A 22,144-nucleotide genomic window follows, 5' to 3' on the forward strand; every position below is an offset into this window, starting at 1 on the left:
TATTAGTGTCGGTTTTTTGTGTGGATGTGTGATTGACGTCGGCCAAAAGTACCCCATGAAAGTAATAGTATAGCAGTTAATGCCTCAAGTCTCCTTAGCTCTTGTCTGTCCTGTGGCTCTTTTGTTTAACTTGGTACTGGCACTTGACCATGGGGAAGATAGTTAGACCACTCCTTACCCTCAGTTTCCCATGATGTGCAGGCAGCTTGACAACTAGAAGATTGGGTGTAAGTGGTAGTCACAGCTGTCAGACCAGTCAAACCTGTTGCTGGCGTCTGAGTGGCAAACACTTGAGCCTGGAAGAAAACTGCCCGTGAGTGATGGGAGGATGGGTCACAATGGAAGCCTGGTCAGACCCTTGCACAGTCTGCTCGCACTGTGGGGGAGTGATAGGCCTGCAGGATGGGGGCTGGCAGGGAACCATCTGGAAGGTAGAGTCTCGACCCTAGTGGGGCTGGGGGGACCTGGTGTGTGGGGGTAGAACAGCCATGAAGCCATCGGGGTCCGGTTTAAGGGAAGTGGGTGGATTTCGGGTCTGGGTGGTGGGTCATAGCCCAAAGGGAGGATTTTACAGTTGGTGTTCAGGGCTGGAGAATAAGGTTCAGGAGTGGGAGCTATATCCTAACAGCCATGATTATGGAGGACAAACTGGGAGAACTTGAAATATCTAGGTTGTGTGCCTAAACAAAGTGTCACTTGAGTTACAAGCATTTGAATGTTAATCCCTACAACTCTAAAGTGAATATTAATTTAAGCCAGTGAAAGATTATGTTTAGTACAAATTCTTACCGAGTCTAACTAATGCTGGGCAGGAAATCCACGTTTTTCTTTCCTGAGGTCCAAGTATAGCTGAAGCAAAACTCGGCTGGTAGTCTAGGTTCCACCCGACCTGCTAAATTTTATCTTGGAACATACTTGTTCAGACTTGCTGAACAGGTTTTTCTGGCCTTATCCTACATGTCAGCAAGTTACTGATTCCAAACTAGGAGTCACACTGCCTAGGTTTGGGTCATGGTGTGCTTCCACCCGTCCAGGTGACCTTGGACAAGCTATTTAATCTTTCTCTGCCTGTTTTCCTCATCCATAGAATGGGGATGATTAAAAGTACCTGCCTTGGATTGTAAAGAGAAATGAGTTAATGTTTGTAAAAAGCTTACTTAGAATCTCATAGTAAGTGCAATGTCAAATAACGTTCTTTGACTTCTGGAGCAAACAACTAAGGATACAGTATCCACAATTTTGTGGATTGAATATCACCATTTCCTACCAAGCCAGGCTTGTATCACTCAGAGCCCCCCTACCTTTCTGGGAGAGGTAAAGGGGGAGAATTGTAATTAACTTACCCAGGATCACCTAAGTAAGCAGTAAAACCAGATTTGGACCAAACTCCAAAACCTTATCATTATATACCATTAGCATTGAACAAGGCAGTGTGGTAAGATCGTATGCACAGCATTTCATCTAATACTCCACGTGCCTCTGTAAAGCAGGTGTGCTTTTGTGCCCGTGTTACGGATGAGGAAACAAGTTGGAGGATCCAAGTTATGCAGCCAGCAAGTGGCACAGTATGAATAAGGCAATTGACCACAGTATTTGTATTTAACTTACATCATCACACCTCAAAAAAACCCATTTCCACCTAGTTTAAACCACAGAACTTTTTCGCCCTAACCTGATGTAGTAACCACTATACCATAAAAACTCAGTTTAATGAGTTAGAAGCCTATGATGTGTCCAGGTTTACTTGACTCCAGAAAGTACTAAACTGCAGAAGATGAGCACAGTTCCCTGGGCACCAAGAGCCCTTTCCTGGCCATGTCTCCCTTCACCCCTTTTTGTCCTGCGTGTCTTTTCTTGTGATGGAACCCACTTCATGACAGTACCTGACATTGGATGAGTACTTGCATGTGCTGGGCATTCTTTAATCCTTGTAACAGCTCTGTGTGGCACAGGAGCTTTTATTAAATTCGTGTTGTAGAAAAGGAAGATAAAGTTCAAGTATTTGCCAAAGGCCACACAGAATGGACTTCAAGGTCGGAGTCTTGGAGCAGCAGTCCCCAGTGATTTTGGCACCAGGGACTGGTTTCATGGAAGACAATTCTTCCACAGACCTGGAGCGGGGGGGGGGGGGGGGGGGGTAGGGGGTGGTTTAAGGATGATTCAAGCGCATGCATTACCTTCAAGCCCACCTCCTGCTGTGTGCCCTGGTTCCTAACAGGCCCACACTGGCACTGGTCCACAGCCCAGAGGTTGGGCACCCCTGCTCTGGAGCCTGAACTCTCTGCACTTTCTCTTTACCTCACACCTGGCACCTTGAGCATTCCATCGTGATCATTAGCATTCGATGTGATGATTTTTCCATTGATGTCCATCTAACCTAATAGTTGGGGCAACCTCAGGGCATAGGACCAGGTATGTAAGCTCGGTACTTAATAATGTGCCTGGCACATAGCAAATGCTGGTCGACTGTTATTTTTCTGTGTTGTAGTTCATTGAGGTCAGCTTTGATCTTTATTACTTTCTTCCTTCTGTTTTCTTGGGGTTTAGTTTTCTTTTTTTCCCTAGTTTCTTAACGTAGAAATTGAAGTCCTTGATTTGAGACCTTTCTTTTTTCTGACAGGCATTTAGTGCTGTGAGCTTTCCCCAAATACTACTTTAATGCTATCCCATAAATCTGTATGTTGTTTTCATTTTAATTCAATTTACATACTTTCAAATTCTGTTTTGACTTTTTTTTAATCTATGGGCTACTTAGAAGTATGTTCGTTTTTAAATATTTAGGAGTTTTTCAAAGATCTTTCTGTGATTGGTTTCTACTTTAATTCCATTATAATCTTAAGAATGTGTTTTGTATGACTTAAGTCCTTTTGAGTTTACTGACCCAGATTGATCATATCACCCAGAATATGATCAATCTTGGTAAATGTTTCACATGTACTTGGAAAGCACATGTAATCGACAGTTGTTTGAAGAAAGGTGAAGTGCTCTGTAAATGTCAGTGGGTTCAGATTGGTTGTTTCAAGTCTGTTACACCCTTGCTGCTTTTCTGCCTACATGTTCTATCAATTATTGAGAATGGGGCATTGAAATTTCCAGCTATAGGGTGGATTTGTCTGTTTCTTCTAGATGTCCTGTCAGTTTTCACTTCATGCATTTTGAAGCTCTGTTATTAGTTGTATATATGTTTAAGATAAAAATCGATGTTTGGGTTCAAAGAAGGAAAAGATAAGTGGAGTCAAGGAAGTCTTCATGGAGATGGGAACTGAATTGAACCTTAAAATGTGTCAAGAATTCAACTAGGTAACCTGGCTGGAGTAGCTCAGTGGATTGAGCCCGAGCCTGCGAACCAGACAATCATGGTTTGATTCCCAGTCAGGGCACATGCCTGGGTTGCAGGCCGGTTCCTTGCAAGCTAACTACCAGGGCAACCATACTTTGATGTTTCTCTCCCTCTCTCCTTCCCCTCTAAAGATAATTAAATAAAATCTTTAAAAAAAATAGGTAGGAAGAAAGGCACCTGGTAGGAGAACAGCCCAGATAAAGGTGAGAAGGTGGGAATAATAATAGGTACCTTCAGAGTACTGAGACTAAGGGGACCATTTGCCACCTGATACTGCAAGCACAGCACCAAAGAAATTTCTAGGCTCTCAAAGATTTTCAAACGGCAAGAGATCCATGACTTAGGGAGACTAACTTGGAGAAAATGGTGGAATGAAATAAAGGGGAATAAATGAGACGTGGGAGGTGAGGCCAGGAAGGTGGTGCTTCCAACCAGAAGGGCAGACGGAAACACGACGAAGAAAAGGGAGAGAGGAAACTGAAAAGAAGTTAAGGTTTGAATCTATGCTTCTCAGAGAACCCTAACTTTGGTTGGAAGGATGAAGGTGCATGGGGAGGGGTCTAGATCCGTGGGTGCTGCGTCATCTGGGTAGGGATGTAGGTCTGAAACTTAGCGTAGAGCTCAGAACCAGACTGGATGGACAGCCCTGTCGATTAAAAAGTGAGAGCTCAGCTCTGAACAAGAGCTCTGGCCCTGCTGCCACTCACATGGTGACTCCAGAGAACATCTTTCTGAAGCTTATTTTTCAACTGTCAAGAGGCTTTTGAAAGGAACAAATGTGCTAAAGAACATGGGTGGGCATGATTTTGTAGTTAAAAAAGTAAAGGTTTTTACAAAATAGAAAAAATAATATTTTACAAAATAAAAATATATCATTTTTATAATTACATTAAGCCATGTGAGTGAGTAAGATCTTGGAGGAAGACAGCAAAGAGAGATCAGAAATCCCAGGGCTTAAACTTGGAGGAATTTCACGTACTATATCAACCAAAGGAGGGCGTGATGGAGGCGGAGGTAAACTTGAACAAGTAAGAGGTCCTCAAGACGGGGAGTATTTGGGGTGGGCTCTGCAGAGTAAAAAAAATTTAATTGGTAAATACTCATCAATAGTGCCCATCTATTTGATAGATGGGTATGATAGAATGACTTTCAGAGTCAGAATCGACATGAAATGGAGAAAATACCCTCCACTGGTCACTGCCCTGACCTGGGAAACCACCCAAACAATCAAATGACCACAGAGGTCACCTCAGGGAACACCTGAAGTCTTCACAAACGGTTTGTGTCCACCCTGAAGAATGAGTGTTAACAAGAGAGCGTCGTCTGCCTGGTGCCCGATTTCCTTCTCCAGACCCCCACCCCCAAGTCACACCCTCGTCTTTCTAGTCTGCCTCCCTCACTCCGCCCCCACCCAACTCTTGGTTTCCCCTCCCCGTAAATCCATTCTCCATTCTGTTCTGAAGCAAAAATCTATTCCTGTCACTCCCGTGGTCAAACCCCTTCCATGGTTCCCTATTGCCTCAGGCCCGAGGCTACACTCTTTAGGCACCACGACTCTTTAGGCTCCACCGCCCAGCTCCCCTGCTCCGGCACTCTCCCGTCACCCCGACAGGCACTCTGCTCCCATCAGACCTTAGCAGCTTCCTGGCTTCTTCCAGTTATCTTGGAAAGCCTTTCCTAAATCCCACGCCGAACAGGATGCCCCTGGGCGTATCCTTGTCATAGCTCCTCCTTGTAGATAGTCTGATTTCTCCTCCTTCTCTTAGTAGACAGGGAATATCAGCATCTCTTTTCTCTGTGCAGTCCCTTCCACACCAGGTTTCCTCCAAAGAACACTGCTTTCAAGTGGTATTTCTGGTTGTCAGTCCACTTGTCCCGATATGGGGGTCTCCAAAATACAGACCCACTGTACCCGTGGAGTACCGTGGAGAGCCTGGACTAGAGCTCCCAATGGGGAGCCTGTCACTTGCACTTCCCTTGGAAGCCGCCAGGGGCCGCTGGGCTCTTTGTTTTTCTTTTTGGCCCGGGTCAGGGCCAGAGGCCTGCAGAGCGCATGCTCTGGGGTAGTTCGCGGCCCAGCCAGTGAGCCGGAGAGTTCCTTGTACCCTGACCTGCACCGAGGTAGGTTGCGTGCGCCTCCCAGGAGAAGGGTCCTGGAGGACGGCTGTCTCTGAGTGACCAAAGCTGGAGCATGAGGGTCCTCGGAGGGCCGGGTCCGTTGTCTGTGCGGGCCGGGTCTCTCGGCGACAGCTCCACGTGAAGCCGGGCGGAAGAAGGCAAGGGTGCGGGTGCGCGTGTCTCCGGTCCCACTGGGCGTCCGGGAGCGGGCCGGGCCCCACCTCGCTTGAGCGAAGGCCAGGTGGCCCCTTTACCGCCGCGCCTCTCATTCCGGCCCGCTCGCCTGCTCAGGCGGGAGATTCAAACGGCCCAAGCCCGGCTGGCCGGGGTGCGCGTGGCCGCGGTGACCTCGGCGCGGGCGCGTGGACCTGCTCGCCTTGCCGACTCGAGCCAGCTGCCCTGGCGGGGTGAGGGTAGGGGGGTGGAGTGCGTTTCCGAGGCGGGAAAAGTGATTTTGTTCAGTCTTCGTTTGGAGAATTCAGTTTGCAGATTAGGGAAGGAATCCTGACCCGCGTGGGTCTGCTTTAGGGGGATGGACGGTAGGCTTGTGAGGGTCAGCTGCAGGGAAGGAAATCCCAGCATCAGCAGGGACCAAGACTGCTGTTGACCAGCTGGGGAGGTGTGCTGTGAACTCCGTACCAACTCATCTGTCAACAGATTATTTACTGGCCGTCTACCCCGTGCCTCGCTTGCAGGGCTGGTGAACAATGGTGAGAAAGGCCCTGTGTGGCCTTTAAGGAACTCCCGGTCTCCTTGGGGAGACCCTTGTGGGGCGACAATTACATAAGGGCCAGTGTGATCATCGATGTATGCCACGGAGACGGGGCATTGCTGCTGGCAAGTCATTCATTCATCAAAGAGTAATTGAGGTGCTCCAACCAAGTGTTACTTGGGGTTCCCAGCAGAAGTTGAATGTATGGAGTGTTACACGGGAGCTCGGAGGGTGTCACCCAACCCTGCCCAGGAGGGTCAGGGATGGCTTTCCAGGTGAGGTGATGCTTGAACCGGCTTTTAACGGAGCTATGGAGTTATTCAGGTAAACTGGGGGTGGAGGGATTAGGATGACCTAAGTGGAGGGTCACATGCAAAAGTGTACAGGGCCAGGTGAGTGCTGCATTCAGGGATCCCACAGGTGTTTGAGTCTGACTGGAACACAGGGTACCGTGAGGGGAGTGGCAAGGTGATACAGCAGGGACTGTGTCTTGAAAGGTCTCAGGTGCAAGACCAAGGAACACTGGGTAGGAGTGGAAGAGGCAGAGGTGGTTCCATGCAAGAAAGGCATTAGAATGGAGTCTGAAACAATGAATTAAGGATTTCATGCTCATGTTTCCAACACATCTCAAGAGCAGGAATCCTGTTTAGCTTTGCAACTTCACTAGCTGAACCCCCATGGACCACTCACCCAATCCCCCAGTTACCAGCTTCTTTATGTGTAAAATGAAGGTAAGAGGCATGTGATGAGAATTACTAATATCCTATAATTTGCACAAAGCAGCGGTTCTAACAGCTGGTGGAAGATGTGGCTCCTTCTTCAGAAAATAAACATAAACCCAGGCACTGTATACATGGGGGATCCCCTGATGAGAAACTCTTGGGGTGAAGTATCCTAGCACTGTGCCTGGCACATAGCACGAATCCAGCAAATGTTTGTTGATATATGAGCCTCTGTCCTCCCTTCCCTGGGGATCTTTCTCACAAAGAGATTCTTCAGACTCTGGTTTGGGCAGGCAGGTGTCTGCCCGCTGACACTGGGGATCAGGAAATGGTGGTAAGGACAGCTGCTGTGGTCAGACAGGACTTTTGTCTCCCTTTGCAGAAATGAAACTGGTGAGGTCACAGGGGGGCACAGCAGGAACGCCAGGCCCCTGGTAGCTTGTCTAGTCCGATATGCCTGCATTCATCACATGAAGAAACTGAGGCTCAGAGAGGAGTGGGAAAAGGGAGCTCTGGCCCAGGTGGGGAGTGGGTAGGAGACTGCCATTTCATCCCACCCTTGTGTGGCCTGGGGTGCCTTTCCCTGACCCTCAGCTTCCGTATCTGTGAAGCCAGGATGACCACAGCTCAGAAGGCAGGTGTGAGCGTTCTAGGAGAGTTGATTCTATATCTGACTTTAATTATTTGGGACTGTGTCTCACTCTTCTCCCAGACTGTGAGCTCCTTGAAGATGGAAGCTGTGTTTGTCTATGGGGCGTTGATGGTGGGGGATAAAAGACTATACTTATTCCCAGACCACACACTCACTGTCTGCTTAAGAAAACACACCCAGAGCAGTTAGAGAGGGAGTGTGCACAAAGGACTATTTGTGCACCAGAGGAGGCAGGTGGGGAATGGGTGTAAGGCTCCACCTTTGAGGAAGTGCCCTCTCATCCCCTGCCCTGCCCCTAGGGGTGTTCACGGCAGCGCTGCAGTGACCAGAGACCTCTGTCTGAGAGATGAGGATTCTCAGGCTCAGAGAAGTCAGGTCTGTGGGACTCCAAAGCCAGTGCTCAACCCCACCGCAGCAGGGGGTTATACCCATGGTCCTTCCCCACACCCTTCAGATTCTTCACTCGCCCCGCCCTCCCTCTTAGGCCCAGCTGTCCCCGTGTCTCCTCTCTGGTCTCACCATCCTCTGCTCTCAGCTGCCTTTCTGCCCTCTGCTCCTTGTGTTTGGCCAAGTTCATGGGGGAATCCTGGGGAGGCCTGCCCAGGCTGCCTCCACCCCTGTCCAGGTCACGGCCTACCTTTAGCCAGCCTGTTGTTGTGTTTTGTTTATTTATTTTTTAATCCATCAGCTATATCTGGGTTCTATTCCTTGCGCTCCTTTACTGGCTGTGTGAACTTTGGTTGGTGAATTTACTTTCTGAGCCTCAGTTCTCTCAACTGCAAAGTAGGAGGGAGAGTGCCTTCTTCAGCTTGTTGTGAGAAGGGAAGTGTTGTTGGTGTGTAGAAGACAGGAGTGGCCAGTGCCCAGAGAGGCCTGTATTTCAAGGAGTCGATTTGTGTGGTGGATAGACATGTAAATAGAGTCATCGTGGTTCCAGAGTTTGTCCTGATTTCTGTGGGAGAGAATGATTCCCTTAGGATTGGGAGAGGAATCTGANCTACCCCTGTCCAGGTCACGGCCTACCTTTAGCCAGCCTGTTGTTGTGTTTTGTTTGTTTATTTATTTATTTATTTATTAAATATCTTATTTATTTATTTTATTTAGAGAGAGGCGACGGGAAGGAGATAGAGAGGGAGAGAAACATCAATGTGTGGTTGCCTCTCATGTGTCCCCCACTGGGGACCTGGCCTGCAACCCAGGCATGTGCCCTGACTGGGAATCGAACTGGCAACCCTTTGCTTCACAGGCCCCTGCTCAATCCACTGAGCTACACCAGCTAGGGCTTGTTTATTTATTTTTTAATCCATCAGCTATATCTGGATTCTATTCCTTGCGCTCCTTTACTGGCTGTGTGAACTTTGGTTGGTGAATTTACTTTCTGAGCCTCAGTTCTCTCAACTGCGAAGTAGGAGGGAGAGTGCCTTCTTCAGCTTGTTGTGAGAAGGGAAGTGTTGTTGGTGTGTAGAAGACAGGAGTGGCCAGTGCCCAGAGAGGCCTGTATTTCAAGGAGTCGATTTGTATGGTGGATAGACATGTAAATAGAGTCATCGTGGTTCCAGAGTTTGTCCTGATTTCTGTGGGAGAGAATGATTCCCTTAGGATTGAGAGAGGAATCTGAGGTGATTTACCAGTGGAGTTTAAAATGTTTAAAAATGAAAATCCGATAAAGGCATTCTTTTTAAAACGGTCCTGTTTCTCTGGATCCAGCCCTGGTTCCCTTCTGCTTTCTGACTGCTCTTCCTCCAGCTGCAGCCTCGCTGGGGGGGGGGGGGGGGGGGGGGGGGGGGGGGGGGGGGGGGGGGGGGGGGGGNGCCCCCCCCCCCCCCCCCCCAGGCCCCTGGATGCAGCACACTGTGCTGGGCGCTGTTGTCCGCGTCTCCCCTTCCGGCTTTCTGTCCTGTTTCGGTCTGAGCTTACATGTCAACTCTCTGACCACACTCCTCCCTTTTTCCAATTATTCTCTCTCTTTTTGTTATGATAAAATACACATAACATAAAGCCATTTTAGCCATTTATAAGTGTACAGTTTATACAGGTGTGCAGCAATAAGTACATGTACATTGCTGTGTGACTCCCAAGTTATTCTCATGTAGCACCTTGTCTGTCCTCACACAGCACCATCTGTAGTAATTTTTTTCTTTCCCACTGGAACGTAAGCTCCATGAGAACAGGGAGAGGGTTAGCGTTCTTTTTTCTTGCTACCTCTAGCCAAAACCAATCAGTGGTAATAGATGCTCAATAAATATTTGTGGGTTGAACAAATGCTTCCATGTATCGAATACAGCAGGCCATGGAAAAATGATGTTTCACTCAACATTGTTTCACTATAATGTTGATGAGACACTAGTCAGTTCACTTAGAGTCACAGAACCTATCGATGATGTTAAATGTGGAGTTACTGTAGTTATTGTGTGCTTGGCACTTCAAAGTCTTTTCTTTTTAATTTTTAAAACTTGATTTGAGAGAGAGAGAGAGAGAGAAACAACAATTTGTTGTTCTGCTTATTTCTGCATTCATTGGTTGATTCTTGTATGTGCCCCGACTGGTAATTGAACCTGCGACCTTGGCATATTGGGGAAGACCACTCTACTGAGCTTGGCCAAGGTGGCACTTCAAAGTTCTTTACAAACATTTCATTTAGTCTTTCATTTTGTATGCTTTATGTATTATATTGTATATTCATACCTTAAAAAGTAAGCCGGAGAAAAGAAAGTGTTATTAAGAAAATCATAAGGAATAGGAAATTCATTTACAGTATTGCATGTATTTATGAAAAAACCCACATGTAAGTGGACCTGGGTGTTTCAGATCTGTGTTGTTTAGGGTCAACTGTATTATTTTCTTTTTTGAAATTTTAGTTGTTGACCTTTTTTTCTTTGTTCTTTTTTAAATCTTTTAAAAAAGATTTTATTTATTTCTCTTTAGAGGGGAAGGGAAGGAGAGAGGGAGAGAAATATCAATGTATGGTTGCCTTTCATGCATCCCCTGCTGGGAATTGGCCTGCAACCCAGGCACGTGCCCTGACTGGGAATCGAACCAGGATCCTTTGGTTTGCAGGCCTGCGCTCAATGCACTGAGCTACACCAGCCAAGGCCTTTTTTAATGTTTTTAACTGTATTTAGGTTTGTAAGAAACTGCCAGACAGTCTTCCAAAGTGGTTGTACAACTTTTCATTCCCACCAGCAGTGCATGCAAAGTCCAGCCCTGCCCAGTGTGGCTCAGTTGGTTGGGTGTTGTCGTCCTGCAAAGCAAAAGGTCTCTGTCCTGATTCCGGATCAGTGCACATGCCTGGGTTGTGGATTCCGTCCCTGGGTGGATGGGGTGTGTACAAGAGGCATCTGATCATGTTTCTCTCACATGGATGTTTCCTCCCCTCTCTTTCTTCCTCCCTTCCACTCTCTCTAAAAATAAGTAAATAAAATCTTAGACAGAGAGCACCTGTTGTTCCACATCCTCACCAGCATTTGGCATTGTCAGTGTTCCAGAGTTTGGCCATTCTAACAGATGTGCAGTGGGACAGTTCTTCAGTCTTGACGGCAGCCCTGAGAAGTGGTCATGGCATCGCTGTTTATGGGTGAGGATTCAGTTCAAAGAGGATAAGGCTGCTGCCTAACCATGGTCACAACGGCTGGGCGACCCAGCTGCAGCTCCGGCTGGTGAAGCCAGTTCCCTCTGATCCTAAGAACATGCATTTTTAGTGAGGGAAGAGGGGTCTCAAAGAGGCGGGTTGGAGGGAGGATTCCCATCCCTGGAGAAGAAAACTTGGGTGAAGCTCAGAGCTGCCACCTCATCAGAGTCAGAACTGGGCCAGTTGCAACCTGTAGAAGCTCAACCTGCGAGGCTACTTCCCTGTCTGCAGCGCTTTGTTCTCCTCCCTTAGCGCAGTCAGCAGAATGTGCCCCAAATTTCTAGGCCATCTACTATGTTCATATACTATGGAGTGAGAGCTACAGAGGCTGAGGCTCTAGGACCTGCTGGCAGGAAGGAAGGGAGAGGGGCCAGAGGGCGCTGGCTGCTGGGTAGACCCCCAGCTGAGCCTCAGGAGGCTCTTAGGTAGAGCCTTGGTCCCTCATCTGTGGAGTGGGGGAAGGGGGTTGGGTCAGTTCAGAGCTGCGCCTGAGTGTTACCTGGGGCAGGCTGTACGCATGATGACAACACCAGTATTGATTTACTGAGCACTTACTATGTTTCTTGTACAGTATTAGCTCATTTAATCATGTACATCACAGAGGTGTAGCTACTATTATTCCCATTTTATTGAGGAGGAAACTCAATCAAGAAGAGATTAAATAACTTTATTCCTGGTCAAACAGCTAGAAAGTAGCCGGGCCCAGATTCAGGCTCTAGAGTCTCTCGGGCTCGCTCTCTCTCTCTCTAATCCTCACCCAAGGATGTTTGTTGATTTGAGAGAGAGAGAGAGAGACAAACATTGATGTGAGAGAGAAGCATCAGTCGGTTGCCTCCCATACATGCCCCAACTGGGGATCAAACCCACAACCCAGGCATGTGCCCTTACTGGGAACTGAACCAGCAACCTTTCAGTTCACAAGCCAGCACTCAATCCACTGAGCCATGCCAGCCAAAGTGATGTGTCTGCATTTATATTTCAAAAATGGGATGGGCTTTTCTTAATCTGCTTATATTATTTGGCAATGGTAAACATCTTCCTATTCAATAAATAAATCTCTGAAAGCCACTTTTAGTGGCTTCATACTGTTCCATCATGAATACACCGTACGTTATGTAGCAGTTCCCCTACTATCAAGCACATGAGTTGCTGTGTTTTTAAAAAATATTTTGAAGAATATAATAGAGAACATTTGTGGACCTTAATCTTGGGGTATATTCTGTTCTTGTTCTCAGATAAATTCTGAGAAGTGGAATTGCTGGGCAGTTCCTCTCGCCTCTTTCAAAGGTTTCCTTTTTTTTTTTTTTTAATGTTGCCTGATTAGAGGAGAAAAATAATGACCATTTCTGACATGGAGTGTTTATTCCGGTTTTTCAGGACAGAAGGATGCCACCCAAGCGTGTGGCTAAGAGAACGTCACCCCCAGAAGATGCCCTCCTCAAAAACAAGAAGGCAAAGAGTAAGTTGGCCTCCATCTTGGTGTTGGGTGGCCTCTCGAAGCCCCCCAAATCTGGGACTGGGCTCCTCCCCACTGACATTTAAAGCTGAGGGGCCCGGAAGTCCAGGAACTGTACCCAGGTGGAAAGTCTCCTGTAGGTCATCGAATCCCATCCTCTGGGAATCAGAAAGGTACAGAGACTTATGTAAAAGCCCTCAGGTAGGACTAGCAAAAAAAAAAATCTAGATCCTTAGGCTTTGCCCCAGGCAGTGTTGGGTTATGGTTTAGACCACTGAGTTCCAGGTGTGGGTAGGGCTGGGTGTGGGGCTCTACGCTCCCTAGGGGTGGGGCTTTGGGCAAGTATCTTAATCTTACTGAGCTTGGATTACCCTGTGGTAAAATAAGGGGTGAGAACAGTATGAACCTCACTGGGCTGTTGTCAGGAAAATTAGAAAATGTCCTGGTACCATTTGAGGGAGGTGGCTATGGTCTCTTTCCTGGTGCGAGGCAGGTAGGAGAGCTCTGCCCCCCAACCTGGGGACCAGGAGTGTGAACTCACATTCAGACAAGTGTCTATCTTTTGCAGACCCTCACAACCGGGCAGTGAGTTCCCTCGTTGTATCCCACCGCGCTCCAGGCACCCGATACTTCTGAGGTGCCTGCAGGCCAAGCCCTCCTGACCAGAAAACCCAACCAGGTGGCTCCCAGCCCTGCACACCCTCAGAGGCCCTGGCATTTGTGGCCACACCTCCAGGGGAGGGGCTGGGCACCATTGGCGGTGTGGGGCCACAGACAATTGTTATTGGCCAGCAGATGGCCATGGGTCACCTATTGGTTGGTGCTTACTTCCAGCAAATACCTTTGTCAGATCAGACTGTTCCCCTCCCTCTTCAACTGCTCTGCCTCTGCTGCCTGGACGACCATATGAACACAGAGTGTCCGTGTGAATATGTTCGGGAGTTGAGGCACGCCCAGAGGATGGAGGCCGGTGACCGTGCTCAGACCCATGGAGGCTCCCTTAGTTTCAGTGCAAACACTGCTACTTGTTAGCTCTGTTACCCTCTCTGAGGCTCTGTTCCCTTTCCTGTAAAATGGGATCTTAAACATGGAAGATCTGTAGCACGTGGGGGACTACAGAGCAGTCTAACAGTTGTAGTAAGCAGTCAGTAAGAGGGAGACGTTGTTACCTCACTGAGCCCCCACTCTCCGCACCTGGTTAAGAATTTAAAACTAACCAGGAAAACTGTCTTGTGTACTCACTGTGCTCCCTACCAAGATTCATTTCATAATATGGAGTGGCTCCTTGTTTCCATTTCCTTCCTGTCACAATAATGTACTCAATTTTTATGAACCCTATGAGATAGGTACCAATATTATCCCCATTTTTCAAATGGGGAAACAGGCTCAGAAAGGTCGTACTAGTGGTCTGTGGCAGAGCAGGGGCTTGAACCCAGGTCTTTGTGATCCCGGAGCCCATGCAGTGACCTCTCCTCTCTCCGGTCATCCTACACACTCAGGGGCTGTCTTCTTCACCCCTCAGTCTCACATAGGTCCCACCGCACAGAACCGGGTTTGGTGCTGACACTGGGCCAGGGCGATGTGGGCCAGCTGGGCCTGGGCGAGAACGTGATGGAGAGGAAGAAGCCAGCCCTAGTACCCATTCCGGAAGACACTGTACAGGCTGAGGCTGGGGGCATGCACACCGTGTGTCTAAGCAAAAGTGGCCAGGTAGGTGGCAGTGGTACAGGATTGGACAGGGTCTGGGGTTGGAGAAGGAACAAATGTTCCATAGAACATTTCTCTCAGGGGGTGGTCGGAACAAGAGTGGACTGAAAGGCCAGACCTTGTATTGATGGGGCACCCTGCACACAGGTCTACTCCTTTGGCTGCAACGATGAGGGTGCCCTGGGAAGGGACACGTCAGTGGAAGGCTCAGAGACGGTTCCTGGGAAAGTGGAGCTACAAGAGAAGGTGGTACAAGTGTCAGCGGGAGACAGTCACACGGCAGCCCTCACCGAGGATGGCCGTGTCTTTCTCTGGGGCTCCTTCCGGGTAAGATGATCTGGAAGCCCGCCCAGGGGCTGGCAGGCAGGTTAACTGGTGGGGCCCCGTGGAGGACTCGTTTCTACGCCCCTGTTGTGCTTACTGGTGAGGGAATCAAGTCCCAGAGATAGAGCCTAGGCCCCGACCCAGGTCTCTGGCTTCTTCATTCGGGCCTGTCCACACCACTGGCTGTTTTCTTGAGTCCAGTGTCGTGAAGTGTGTATCTTGGGAAGGGGTGAGTCCAGGATGTCTTTGAGCTGAGACTGATTCAGGAAGCCTGTTACCTCACTCACCCATCTCCGTGCCTTCAACCTCTCCTCTTCCTTCCCAGCCTTCTTCCACACTTCTCAGGAGGTTTAGGGGGAAATTGTCACATATCAGAATTTTCAAGACACAGAAGTGTAGTTTAAAAAGCAAATCCATCATTAAAATTATTTTGGTATTTAATTTACTTTAAAATGTCAAAAAATCCGATGAGGTGTTTCCTCATCAGGGCTATTTTTAAACTTTTTTTTAAAAAAAGATTTTATTTATTTATTTTAGAGAGGGAGAGGGAGGGAGAAAGAGAGGGAGAGGTCCTACTGGGGACCTGGCCCATAACCCAGGTATGTGCCCTGACTGGGAATTGAACCAGAGACCCTTTGATTTGCAGGCCAGCACTCAATCCACTGAGCCACACCAGCCAGGGCTATTTTTAATTTTTCTATGGAGCATTTCAAACACATAAAAGTAATCAGAATAATATATTGAATGCCCATCTACTCCCCTTAACAATGAACTTTTGGGCAAACCTGTTTCCTTTCTGCTCCCATGCATCCCCCAACTCCTTTGTTATTTTTGTGCAACTCACAGACTGGGCATAATTTCGTTCATACGTATTTGACATCATGGCCTGGCTCCTGCGCACCTCTCCATCACTGGCTGGTGCCAGTGCCCCTTACCAGACAGCTCTGTGGCTGCCCGCAAGCCTGCGTCTGGCTGGTGTGGGGCATGCAGGACTACTGATAAGTGCTCTGCCCCTTCCTTCCAGGACAATAATGGTGTGATCGGGCTCTTGGAGCCCATGAAGAAGAGCATGGTTCCTGTGCAAGTGCAGCTGAGTGTACCTGTGGTGAAGGTAGCCTCAGGTGAGTCTTTCCTTGCTCCGGGCAAGAGTTGGAGAACCTTGTTCTGGTGCTGGCCCACCTTGGGCTTCACAGACAAGCCCTGCGTCCTGCCTTCCTCTCACCCTCAGGAAACGACCACTTGGTGATGCTCACAGCTGAAGGTGACCTCTACACTTTGGGCTGCGGGGAGCAGGGCCAGCTGGGCCGTGTGCCTGAATTATTTGCCAATCGTGGTGGCCGGCAGGGCCTTGGTAGGTGGCTTGGGTCCCTCTGGCAGGCCAGCTTGGCAGTCCAGCTGCTGACAACAGCCATAGGCAGGAAGGATCCCCTGTGTGTGTTTAGGCTCACACCAGACAGACTTGCAGAGGTAGTTAACCCCTTTGACTGCAGAGCCAGGCCACCTTGGGTTCGAATCCTGGTTCTTCCGCCTACTGTGGGACCCTGGACATAGTTTCTGTGTCTCTAAACGCACCTACCTTATTGGGGTGTTGCGAGGTTAACTGACCTAACATTAGCAGAATGGCTGGCACCTGGTAAGTTCTATGTCACCATCACCTCTTAGGGCCTCGGGAGTCTGAGTAAGGCTTTTGTACTGTCTTGGCCTTGGTTACCTCACCTCTGCATAAGGAGAAAAGTTGCTGCTCAGCCCCCCGTGAGGGTTTTAGTGACGTGGAGAAACACAGGGCAGAGAGGAGAGGCTGTGTGTGCCTGCCACTGACCCTGGCTTTTCTCTGCCTGCAGAACGACTCCTGGTCCCCAAGTGTGTGATGCTGAAATGCAGGGGAAGCCGGGGCCACGTGAAATTCCAGGATGCCTTCTGTGGCGCCTACTTCACTTTTGCCATCTCCCTCGAGGGCCATGTGTATGGCTTTGGCCTTTCAAACTACCATCAGCTTGGTGAGTGCCCAGAGTGACGTGGGCACCAGTCCTGGTCCACTTCTCATTTATCTGCACCCTCGGTGGGGTCCCCCTCAGAGCCACCATTTTGTCATCTGTGAAATGAGAATGTCCACACACTGGTGGGGTTCAGGTGGCCTCTGTGGGAGGGGACGAAGAAGGACAGCTCCTTGGACACCTTCACGCCTGACAACTATTCTGGCCTTGTTTCCCAGGAACCGCAGGCACAGAATCCTGCTTTGTACCCCAGAACCTGACCTCCTTCAAGAACTCTACCAAGTCCTGGGTGGGCTTCTCTGGTGGCCAGCACCATACAGTCTGCATGGATTCAGAAGGTGGGCCCTTCGGATTGGGAGTGCCGTGTCTCCTCAGCATGGGCCTGGCCTGACCCCTGAGACCACAGCCTTTGGAACCCAGGCTTGCTCCATGGATTGGGCCAGGTGTGGGTCCATGAGGGTCTCACTTGCCCCCGGAGTCCTGGTGCTCTTCCAAGTATGAGTTCAGTGGGGGAGGTTCTCCCAGGCCTCCCCCCCAACTGGAAGAGACACTGCAGACCTCCTCCTCATCACCCTGGGAATGGGGACCAGCTCCCATAGATACGGGAACTGTCCTGGCTGACCTTGAATGTGCCCTCTGTGACCCTTCATCTCTCCCCTTCCTCCCACAGGAAAAGCATACAGCCTGGGCCGGGCTGAGTACGGGCGGCTGGGCCTTGGGGAGGGTGCTGAGGAGAAGAGTGTACCCACCCTCATCTCCAGGCTGCCTGCTGTCTCCTCGGTGGCTTGTGGGGCCTCTGTGGGGTATGCCGTGACCAAGGATGGTGAGTGGGGCTGCCCGCAGTTGGTCTGGTTGGGGCCTGGGAGTTGTGTGTGGTTCTTGCCCGGCTGGCTGGGGTGCTCTGGTGGCCACTGGCAGGTGTGGCTGAGGTGCAGAGGGCAGTATTTATGACATTATTTTTCTCCTGATGGTCAAAAGTTCTGGCTTTGATGAACTTAAATGTGAATAAATGAATTATTTTCATAAAGGTGATTTTGTTCTGTAGAGGAGAAAACACAGCAAAGGAGAAATACAACCAAAACCTAGCCAGGCAGTAGGACTTGAACCCAGGTCTCCAGACTCCTAATTCAGGCTTTCCTTTACATTTCCTCCGTGGTATCCATTTTATTTGCAACCTAGTACATGCTAACTTCCCAGGGAGTTACACTTAGAATTCTATTAGGAGAAGAAGGCGTTGTAGTCAGGGTTCTGACAAGCACAGCAGAGGAGGGTGTGAGCAGGCAGTCACCAAAGCCTGAGCAGGTGAGTGTCAGCTGTGGAGGCCATGAGAGATCAAGCTGGTGTGGCTGCTTGATCTGGGATTACCTGGGCAGCGTTCCCGATGGACTGGGGCTGGTACTGCTCCTTGAAGGTTTGTGATAAGCAAAGGAGGGCATCCTGGGCACAGGGACATAGAAAGCCATCTCGGTGGCTGGTCCTGGGAGTACAGGGTAGTACCGAGGTCTGGGGAGTGGCTTTGGGTAGTGCAGAGGTCTGGGGAGTGGCCTTGAATGTCATGCCAAGGAGTAGGGAGGTCTTTATGCAATATGTAAGGACTGTGGTACCGGGATGACAAAGCTTTTTTCCATCATCTCCTTGACTTTTCCCAGTTTCCCTGAACTCCCAGAGGCTGGGACATTCCAGGCTGCAGTAGGCCAAGGCTAAATAAAATTCACCCTTATGTCCCATGCTTCTCTCACTACAGAAAGGTGAGGCTCTGGGTCCTGAAGATAACTGCCCGTTTCTCTCTCTTACAGGTCGTGTTTTTGCCTGGGGCATGGGCACAAACTACCAGCTGGGCACAGGACAAGAGGAGGATGCCTGGAGTCCCGTGGAGATGACAGGCAAACAGCTGGAGAACCGAGTGGTTTTATCTGTGTCCAGTGGGGGCCAACACACAGTCTTACTGGTGAAGAACAAGGAACAGAGCTGATGAAGCCTCGGAGGGCCTGACTCCCAGCCCCTACACCCTCCCTCCTGGAACACGGAAGCCGTGATGACTGTAGACTCCAGCAGGCTTCCCCCAGCCCCAAGTACTTTGTCATCTCCTGCCTTTTCTCCATCCACAGAACAGAATCATTTTTTTCTTCTTCCTTTCTGGCATCATCCTGTAACCTACAGGATGAAGGGAGGGGAGCGGGTTTTGTGGGAATGTTACTCCCCCTAGAACTATGTGATTAGACCGTTCCCCCTCCTCCCTACCTCCCTACCTCCCATGGTCCTAGCTGACCCTGGTTTTGTCTACCAAAAACCAAAACTTCCTCTCAGGGGGGTTTGGTTCCCACACCCTGAGAAGTCAGGGCCCCATCAAGCCCTGCTCTAGTCATGTGCCACTCTTCGGCCCTTGCTGATCCACATGCAGACAAATGGTACAGTTGTTAGACCCAGCTGTCGTGGACCTGCCCCGGGGGGAAACTGGAGAAGGGGCAGGGCTACCAGCCATGGGCAAGCCCAAGCCAAATATTTGGCTCTGAACAGGTGTCCGTGGGGCAGACAAAAAGACGATGATCCTCCGCTTGATTAAAAAAGCCAATTAGCCTTTCTCCCAGAAGCACAAAACATTCTGCCCTGCACTGCAGATCCCAAAGGGCCCAAAATCTGGAAAGGAAGCAATGCCTACAGAGCAGGACACGGGGCGGGGGGGGGGGGGAGAAAAGAGGGTTTTCTAAATGAACATAGCAATATCGAGTGAAGGGAGCGCAGGGAAGAGGTTGGGATGGGCCGAGGCTGGTCCCCAGAAAGTGAAGCAGCAGCTTGTACAGTGAGAAAATAGCAAGCAGTTCAATTTTTTTTAATGTAAAGTATTTTAGAAGGGAGAGTGAAATCTTTTAACATTTTGAATAAATTTAGAGTTTTATAAAACAGGCCACTTGTTTTCTACACACTCCCTGCTTTTTTAAGGGAGCATCTGCCGTGTTGGGAAGGGCAGGATAAACCCACACCTGTGAACTTGGCCAAGACTAGGATTTAAGCTGATGTCAAGATGTCCTGATATGTGCCTGTCAGCTGTTGATGTGACTGTTCCATGCAAATCAAAAAATTTTTTTTTGATTTTTGCTTAGGTATTTATGTTTCAGGAATCACTGTATTTTTAAAAAAGATTATGCTGCATAATATGAGAGACATGGAATGGTTCTTCAGCATCCTAGTCCCAAACCAGAACAATACATCTCTAGAAGTATTTTCAACAGCCGATGTAATTGATCAAACATGATTGACTACAGAGTGACTCTTAAGACAATTTATGTACATTACTGTAGGTTTTCACAGGCATTGGAGCAAACAAAACAGCTGATCTGTCCAGTATGGTGGTCACTAGCTTTATGTGGCCATTTGCATTTAAATCAATTAAAACTTGTACAAATTTTAAATTCCTCTGTTGCACTGGCCACATTTCGAGTCCTCGGTAATTACATGTGGCCAGTGTGATGGCACTGCGCTATGTAAATGTAGAAATACATAGAACATTTCTATAATTACAGACAGTTATAATGGACAATGTTGATATAGAAAGTCTATGTATAGCAAGAAAGTTTTATCAGTGCCAGAAAGATTCTTCTTGGATGTGAGTGACTCTTGGTAAAATGAATATGATGTAAAAGAACTTAAAATGTATTCTGTGATCTTTACCCCCTTTGAACTTTTGGTTTGGATGCAGATGCTATACTGATGAGAAATGGACTTCTTAGAAGGGAAAAAAAATCACACTTGATTATATTTTCTTTGTAAAGAAGCACTTGTCTGTTTGCTACTCCCCCACCCCTTGCCAAACTCCAATTGCGTTAGAGTTACAGGAATTTTTTCCCTTTTGACAATATAGCAGGTTGAAAGTACTGTTCTTAATAATAGCTCTTGTGGATTGGGACTTAGAATGAACCAGGCATTGTGCTGAGCACTTCATAGGCAATAATATTTTATTCATTCCTCACATCAGCCCTTCGAAGTAATAATTGCTGTCCCTCAGGAAACAGTTCCTGAGAGCTCAAGTGACTTGTTCAAAGTCAGGTAAGTACACAGTCTAGACTGGGATCTACATCAGCCTCCACCCAAGCCTGGCACTCGATTGCTTTGCCTTGTATTGCTTGTAAGAGTTAGAAAGCCGTCTGTCTGTCGGTGCCTTGCATTAGAACAGCGTCAGGCATATAGTGTGTGTTCTGTAAGTCTTTGCTATTACGACTATTGTACATTTTTTTATTTCCTGGAGTTAATAATTAATTGCTTTGTCTTTCAAGTGCTTAGTTTTTTTAGTCACCCAGTACTCTCAATTTTATCTTGCTCCATACTCCTCCAATTTGGATTGGTTACCCCAAAACAATTGTATGGTTCTATGGTTCATATAGTACCCCATATGGCTCAGCTATAAGTAATATTGACAAAGTAATAATGTAAATGTTTGGTACCACTTTGACAAAAAAATTATCAGATGGAGAAGTGTGTATGTAGGAAGGATGGTAGTTGCTTATAATAGCACACTATAGATGAAAAGAAAATGTTATTTAGAAATATGCAGATAGATTCTAGGGAAAAGATCTGGAAATCCCCACCAGAGTGGCAGTTAGGAGTACAGCTGGTGGGTGAGGGGACACTGTTCGTGACAGAAATTCAGCAAACGCTTCTTTCAGTGCATCTGTCCCGAACATTTTAGGAACTTGATTGGAAACAAATGTACACAGATCCCTGTCCCGTGAAGCTCATATTCTAAATTAAGAATAAATATTTTTACATTTTCCATGTTTAAAAAATAGTAAGCGAAGAGTGCAGCCCAGGGGCTAGCAAACAGTACTGAATATATAGCTGTGAGTTATCATTTCAAGGCCTCAACACCCTATGAGATGAGCACTTGCCACAGTAATTGAGAAGGGATTGGGATTGCTGCTCCATTTGTTTGACGGAGTACCCAACCACTACCCTACTATTGCAGGGAGTAGGGTCAAGCTGGAAATTTGGCAACTCGTGGTTGAATCTCAAGTTTTCAGATCAATGAGTGACTTTCTTAGGGGCCCAACACCCCAAGCTTAGGTTATATAAGGGCCTCAGTGGCCCATCAGCTCAGTGGGAACGAGCCGCGGAAAGGGATCCTTAAGCATTTGGGGTGGCTTCACTGTTAGAGACGACAACCATCACCGACAGAAACGTTCCATTCTGAGAAATGGGCACTAAAGTGAGGCGATGGCCTGGGACACTGTCAAAACCGAGGGCCTTCTATGGGTGTGTCACTGTTTTGAGGCAGGTGGGGCCCCAAAACGTAGAGTGACAAGACCAGGGGATGGGCTGGTTGAGACGGCAGGGTTGCCCCAATTTACACTCCCTCTAAACCTCCCATGCCCCAGCAGGACTGTACACAGGAAACCCGTTCCGGCTTGAACAAAAATCTATCTTGCGAACTGGGTGGCTGACAGGCCATCCTCAGTGGAACGGGATCATCCAGGCTCCCAAAGGGGACCTCTCATCT

General features: G+C 48.4%; 1 protein-coding gene across 4 annotated transcripts; it reads left to right on the forward strand.

The window, feature by feature from the left end:
• Nucleotides 1-5,370: 5,370 nt before the first annotated feature.
• On the forward strand, nucleotides 5,371-20,303 carry RCC1 (regulator of chromosome condensation 1). Of its 4 annotated transcripts, none has more exons than XM_037057174.1 (10): nucleotides 5,371-5,461; nucleotides 12,550-12,631; nucleotides 14,151-14,338; nucleotides 14,483-14,662; nucleotides 15,684-15,780; nucleotides 15,888-16,010; nucleotides 16,501-16,656; nucleotides 16,872-16,991; nucleotides 17,324-17,476; nucleotides 18,450-20,303. In XM_037057174.1, the coding sequence occupies exons 2-10, from the start codon at nucleotides 12,559-12,561 to the stop codon at nucleotides 18,623-18,625; spliced, it is 1,266 nt and encodes a 421-aa protein (XP_036913069.1). In that variant the 5' UTR covers nucleotides 5,371-5,461; nucleotides 12,550-12,558; the 3' UTR covers nucleotides 18,626-20,303. The 4 variants fall into 4 exon arrangements, with proteins under 4 accessions (XP_036913069.1, XP_036913072.1, XP_036913070.1 ...); XM_037057177.1 differs by lacking the exon at nucleotides 5,371-5,461 and adding an exon at nucleotides 11,098-11,118; XM_037057175.1 differs by lacking the exon at nucleotides 5,371-5,461 and adding an exon at nucleotides 13,197-13,307 and having other exon boundaries at nucleotides 12,545-12,631.
• The last annotated feature ends 1,841 nt before the right edge of the window (nucleotides 20,304-22,144 follow it).

This window comes from Sturnira hondurensis, unplaced genomic scaffold (assembly GCF_014824575.4).
Source record: "Sturnira hondurensis isolate 20B ecotype Veracruz unplaced genomic scaffold, ASM1482457v3 Scaffold0009516, whole genome shotgun sequence".
In the NCBI taxonomy this organism is placed as follows: Eukaryota; Metazoa; Chordata; class Mammalia; order Chiroptera; family Phyllostomidae; genus Sturnira; species Sturnira hondurensis.

Bases quoted from the DNA above. Each gene is read 5' to 3' on its own strand.
- RCC1 (XM_037057174.1), top strand. From the start codon at position 12,559: ATGCCACCCAAGCGTGTGGCTAAGAGAACGTCACCCCCAGAAGATGCC. The intron at 14,339-14,482 runs GTAGGTGGCAGT...CCCTGCACACAG, and splicing joins GTCTAAGCAAAAGTGGCCAG to GTCTACTCCTTTGGCTGCAA. The intron at 16,657-16,871 runs GTGAGTGCCCAG...CTTGTTTCCCAG, and splicing joins TTCAAACTACCATCAGCTTG to GAACCGCAGGCACAGAATCC.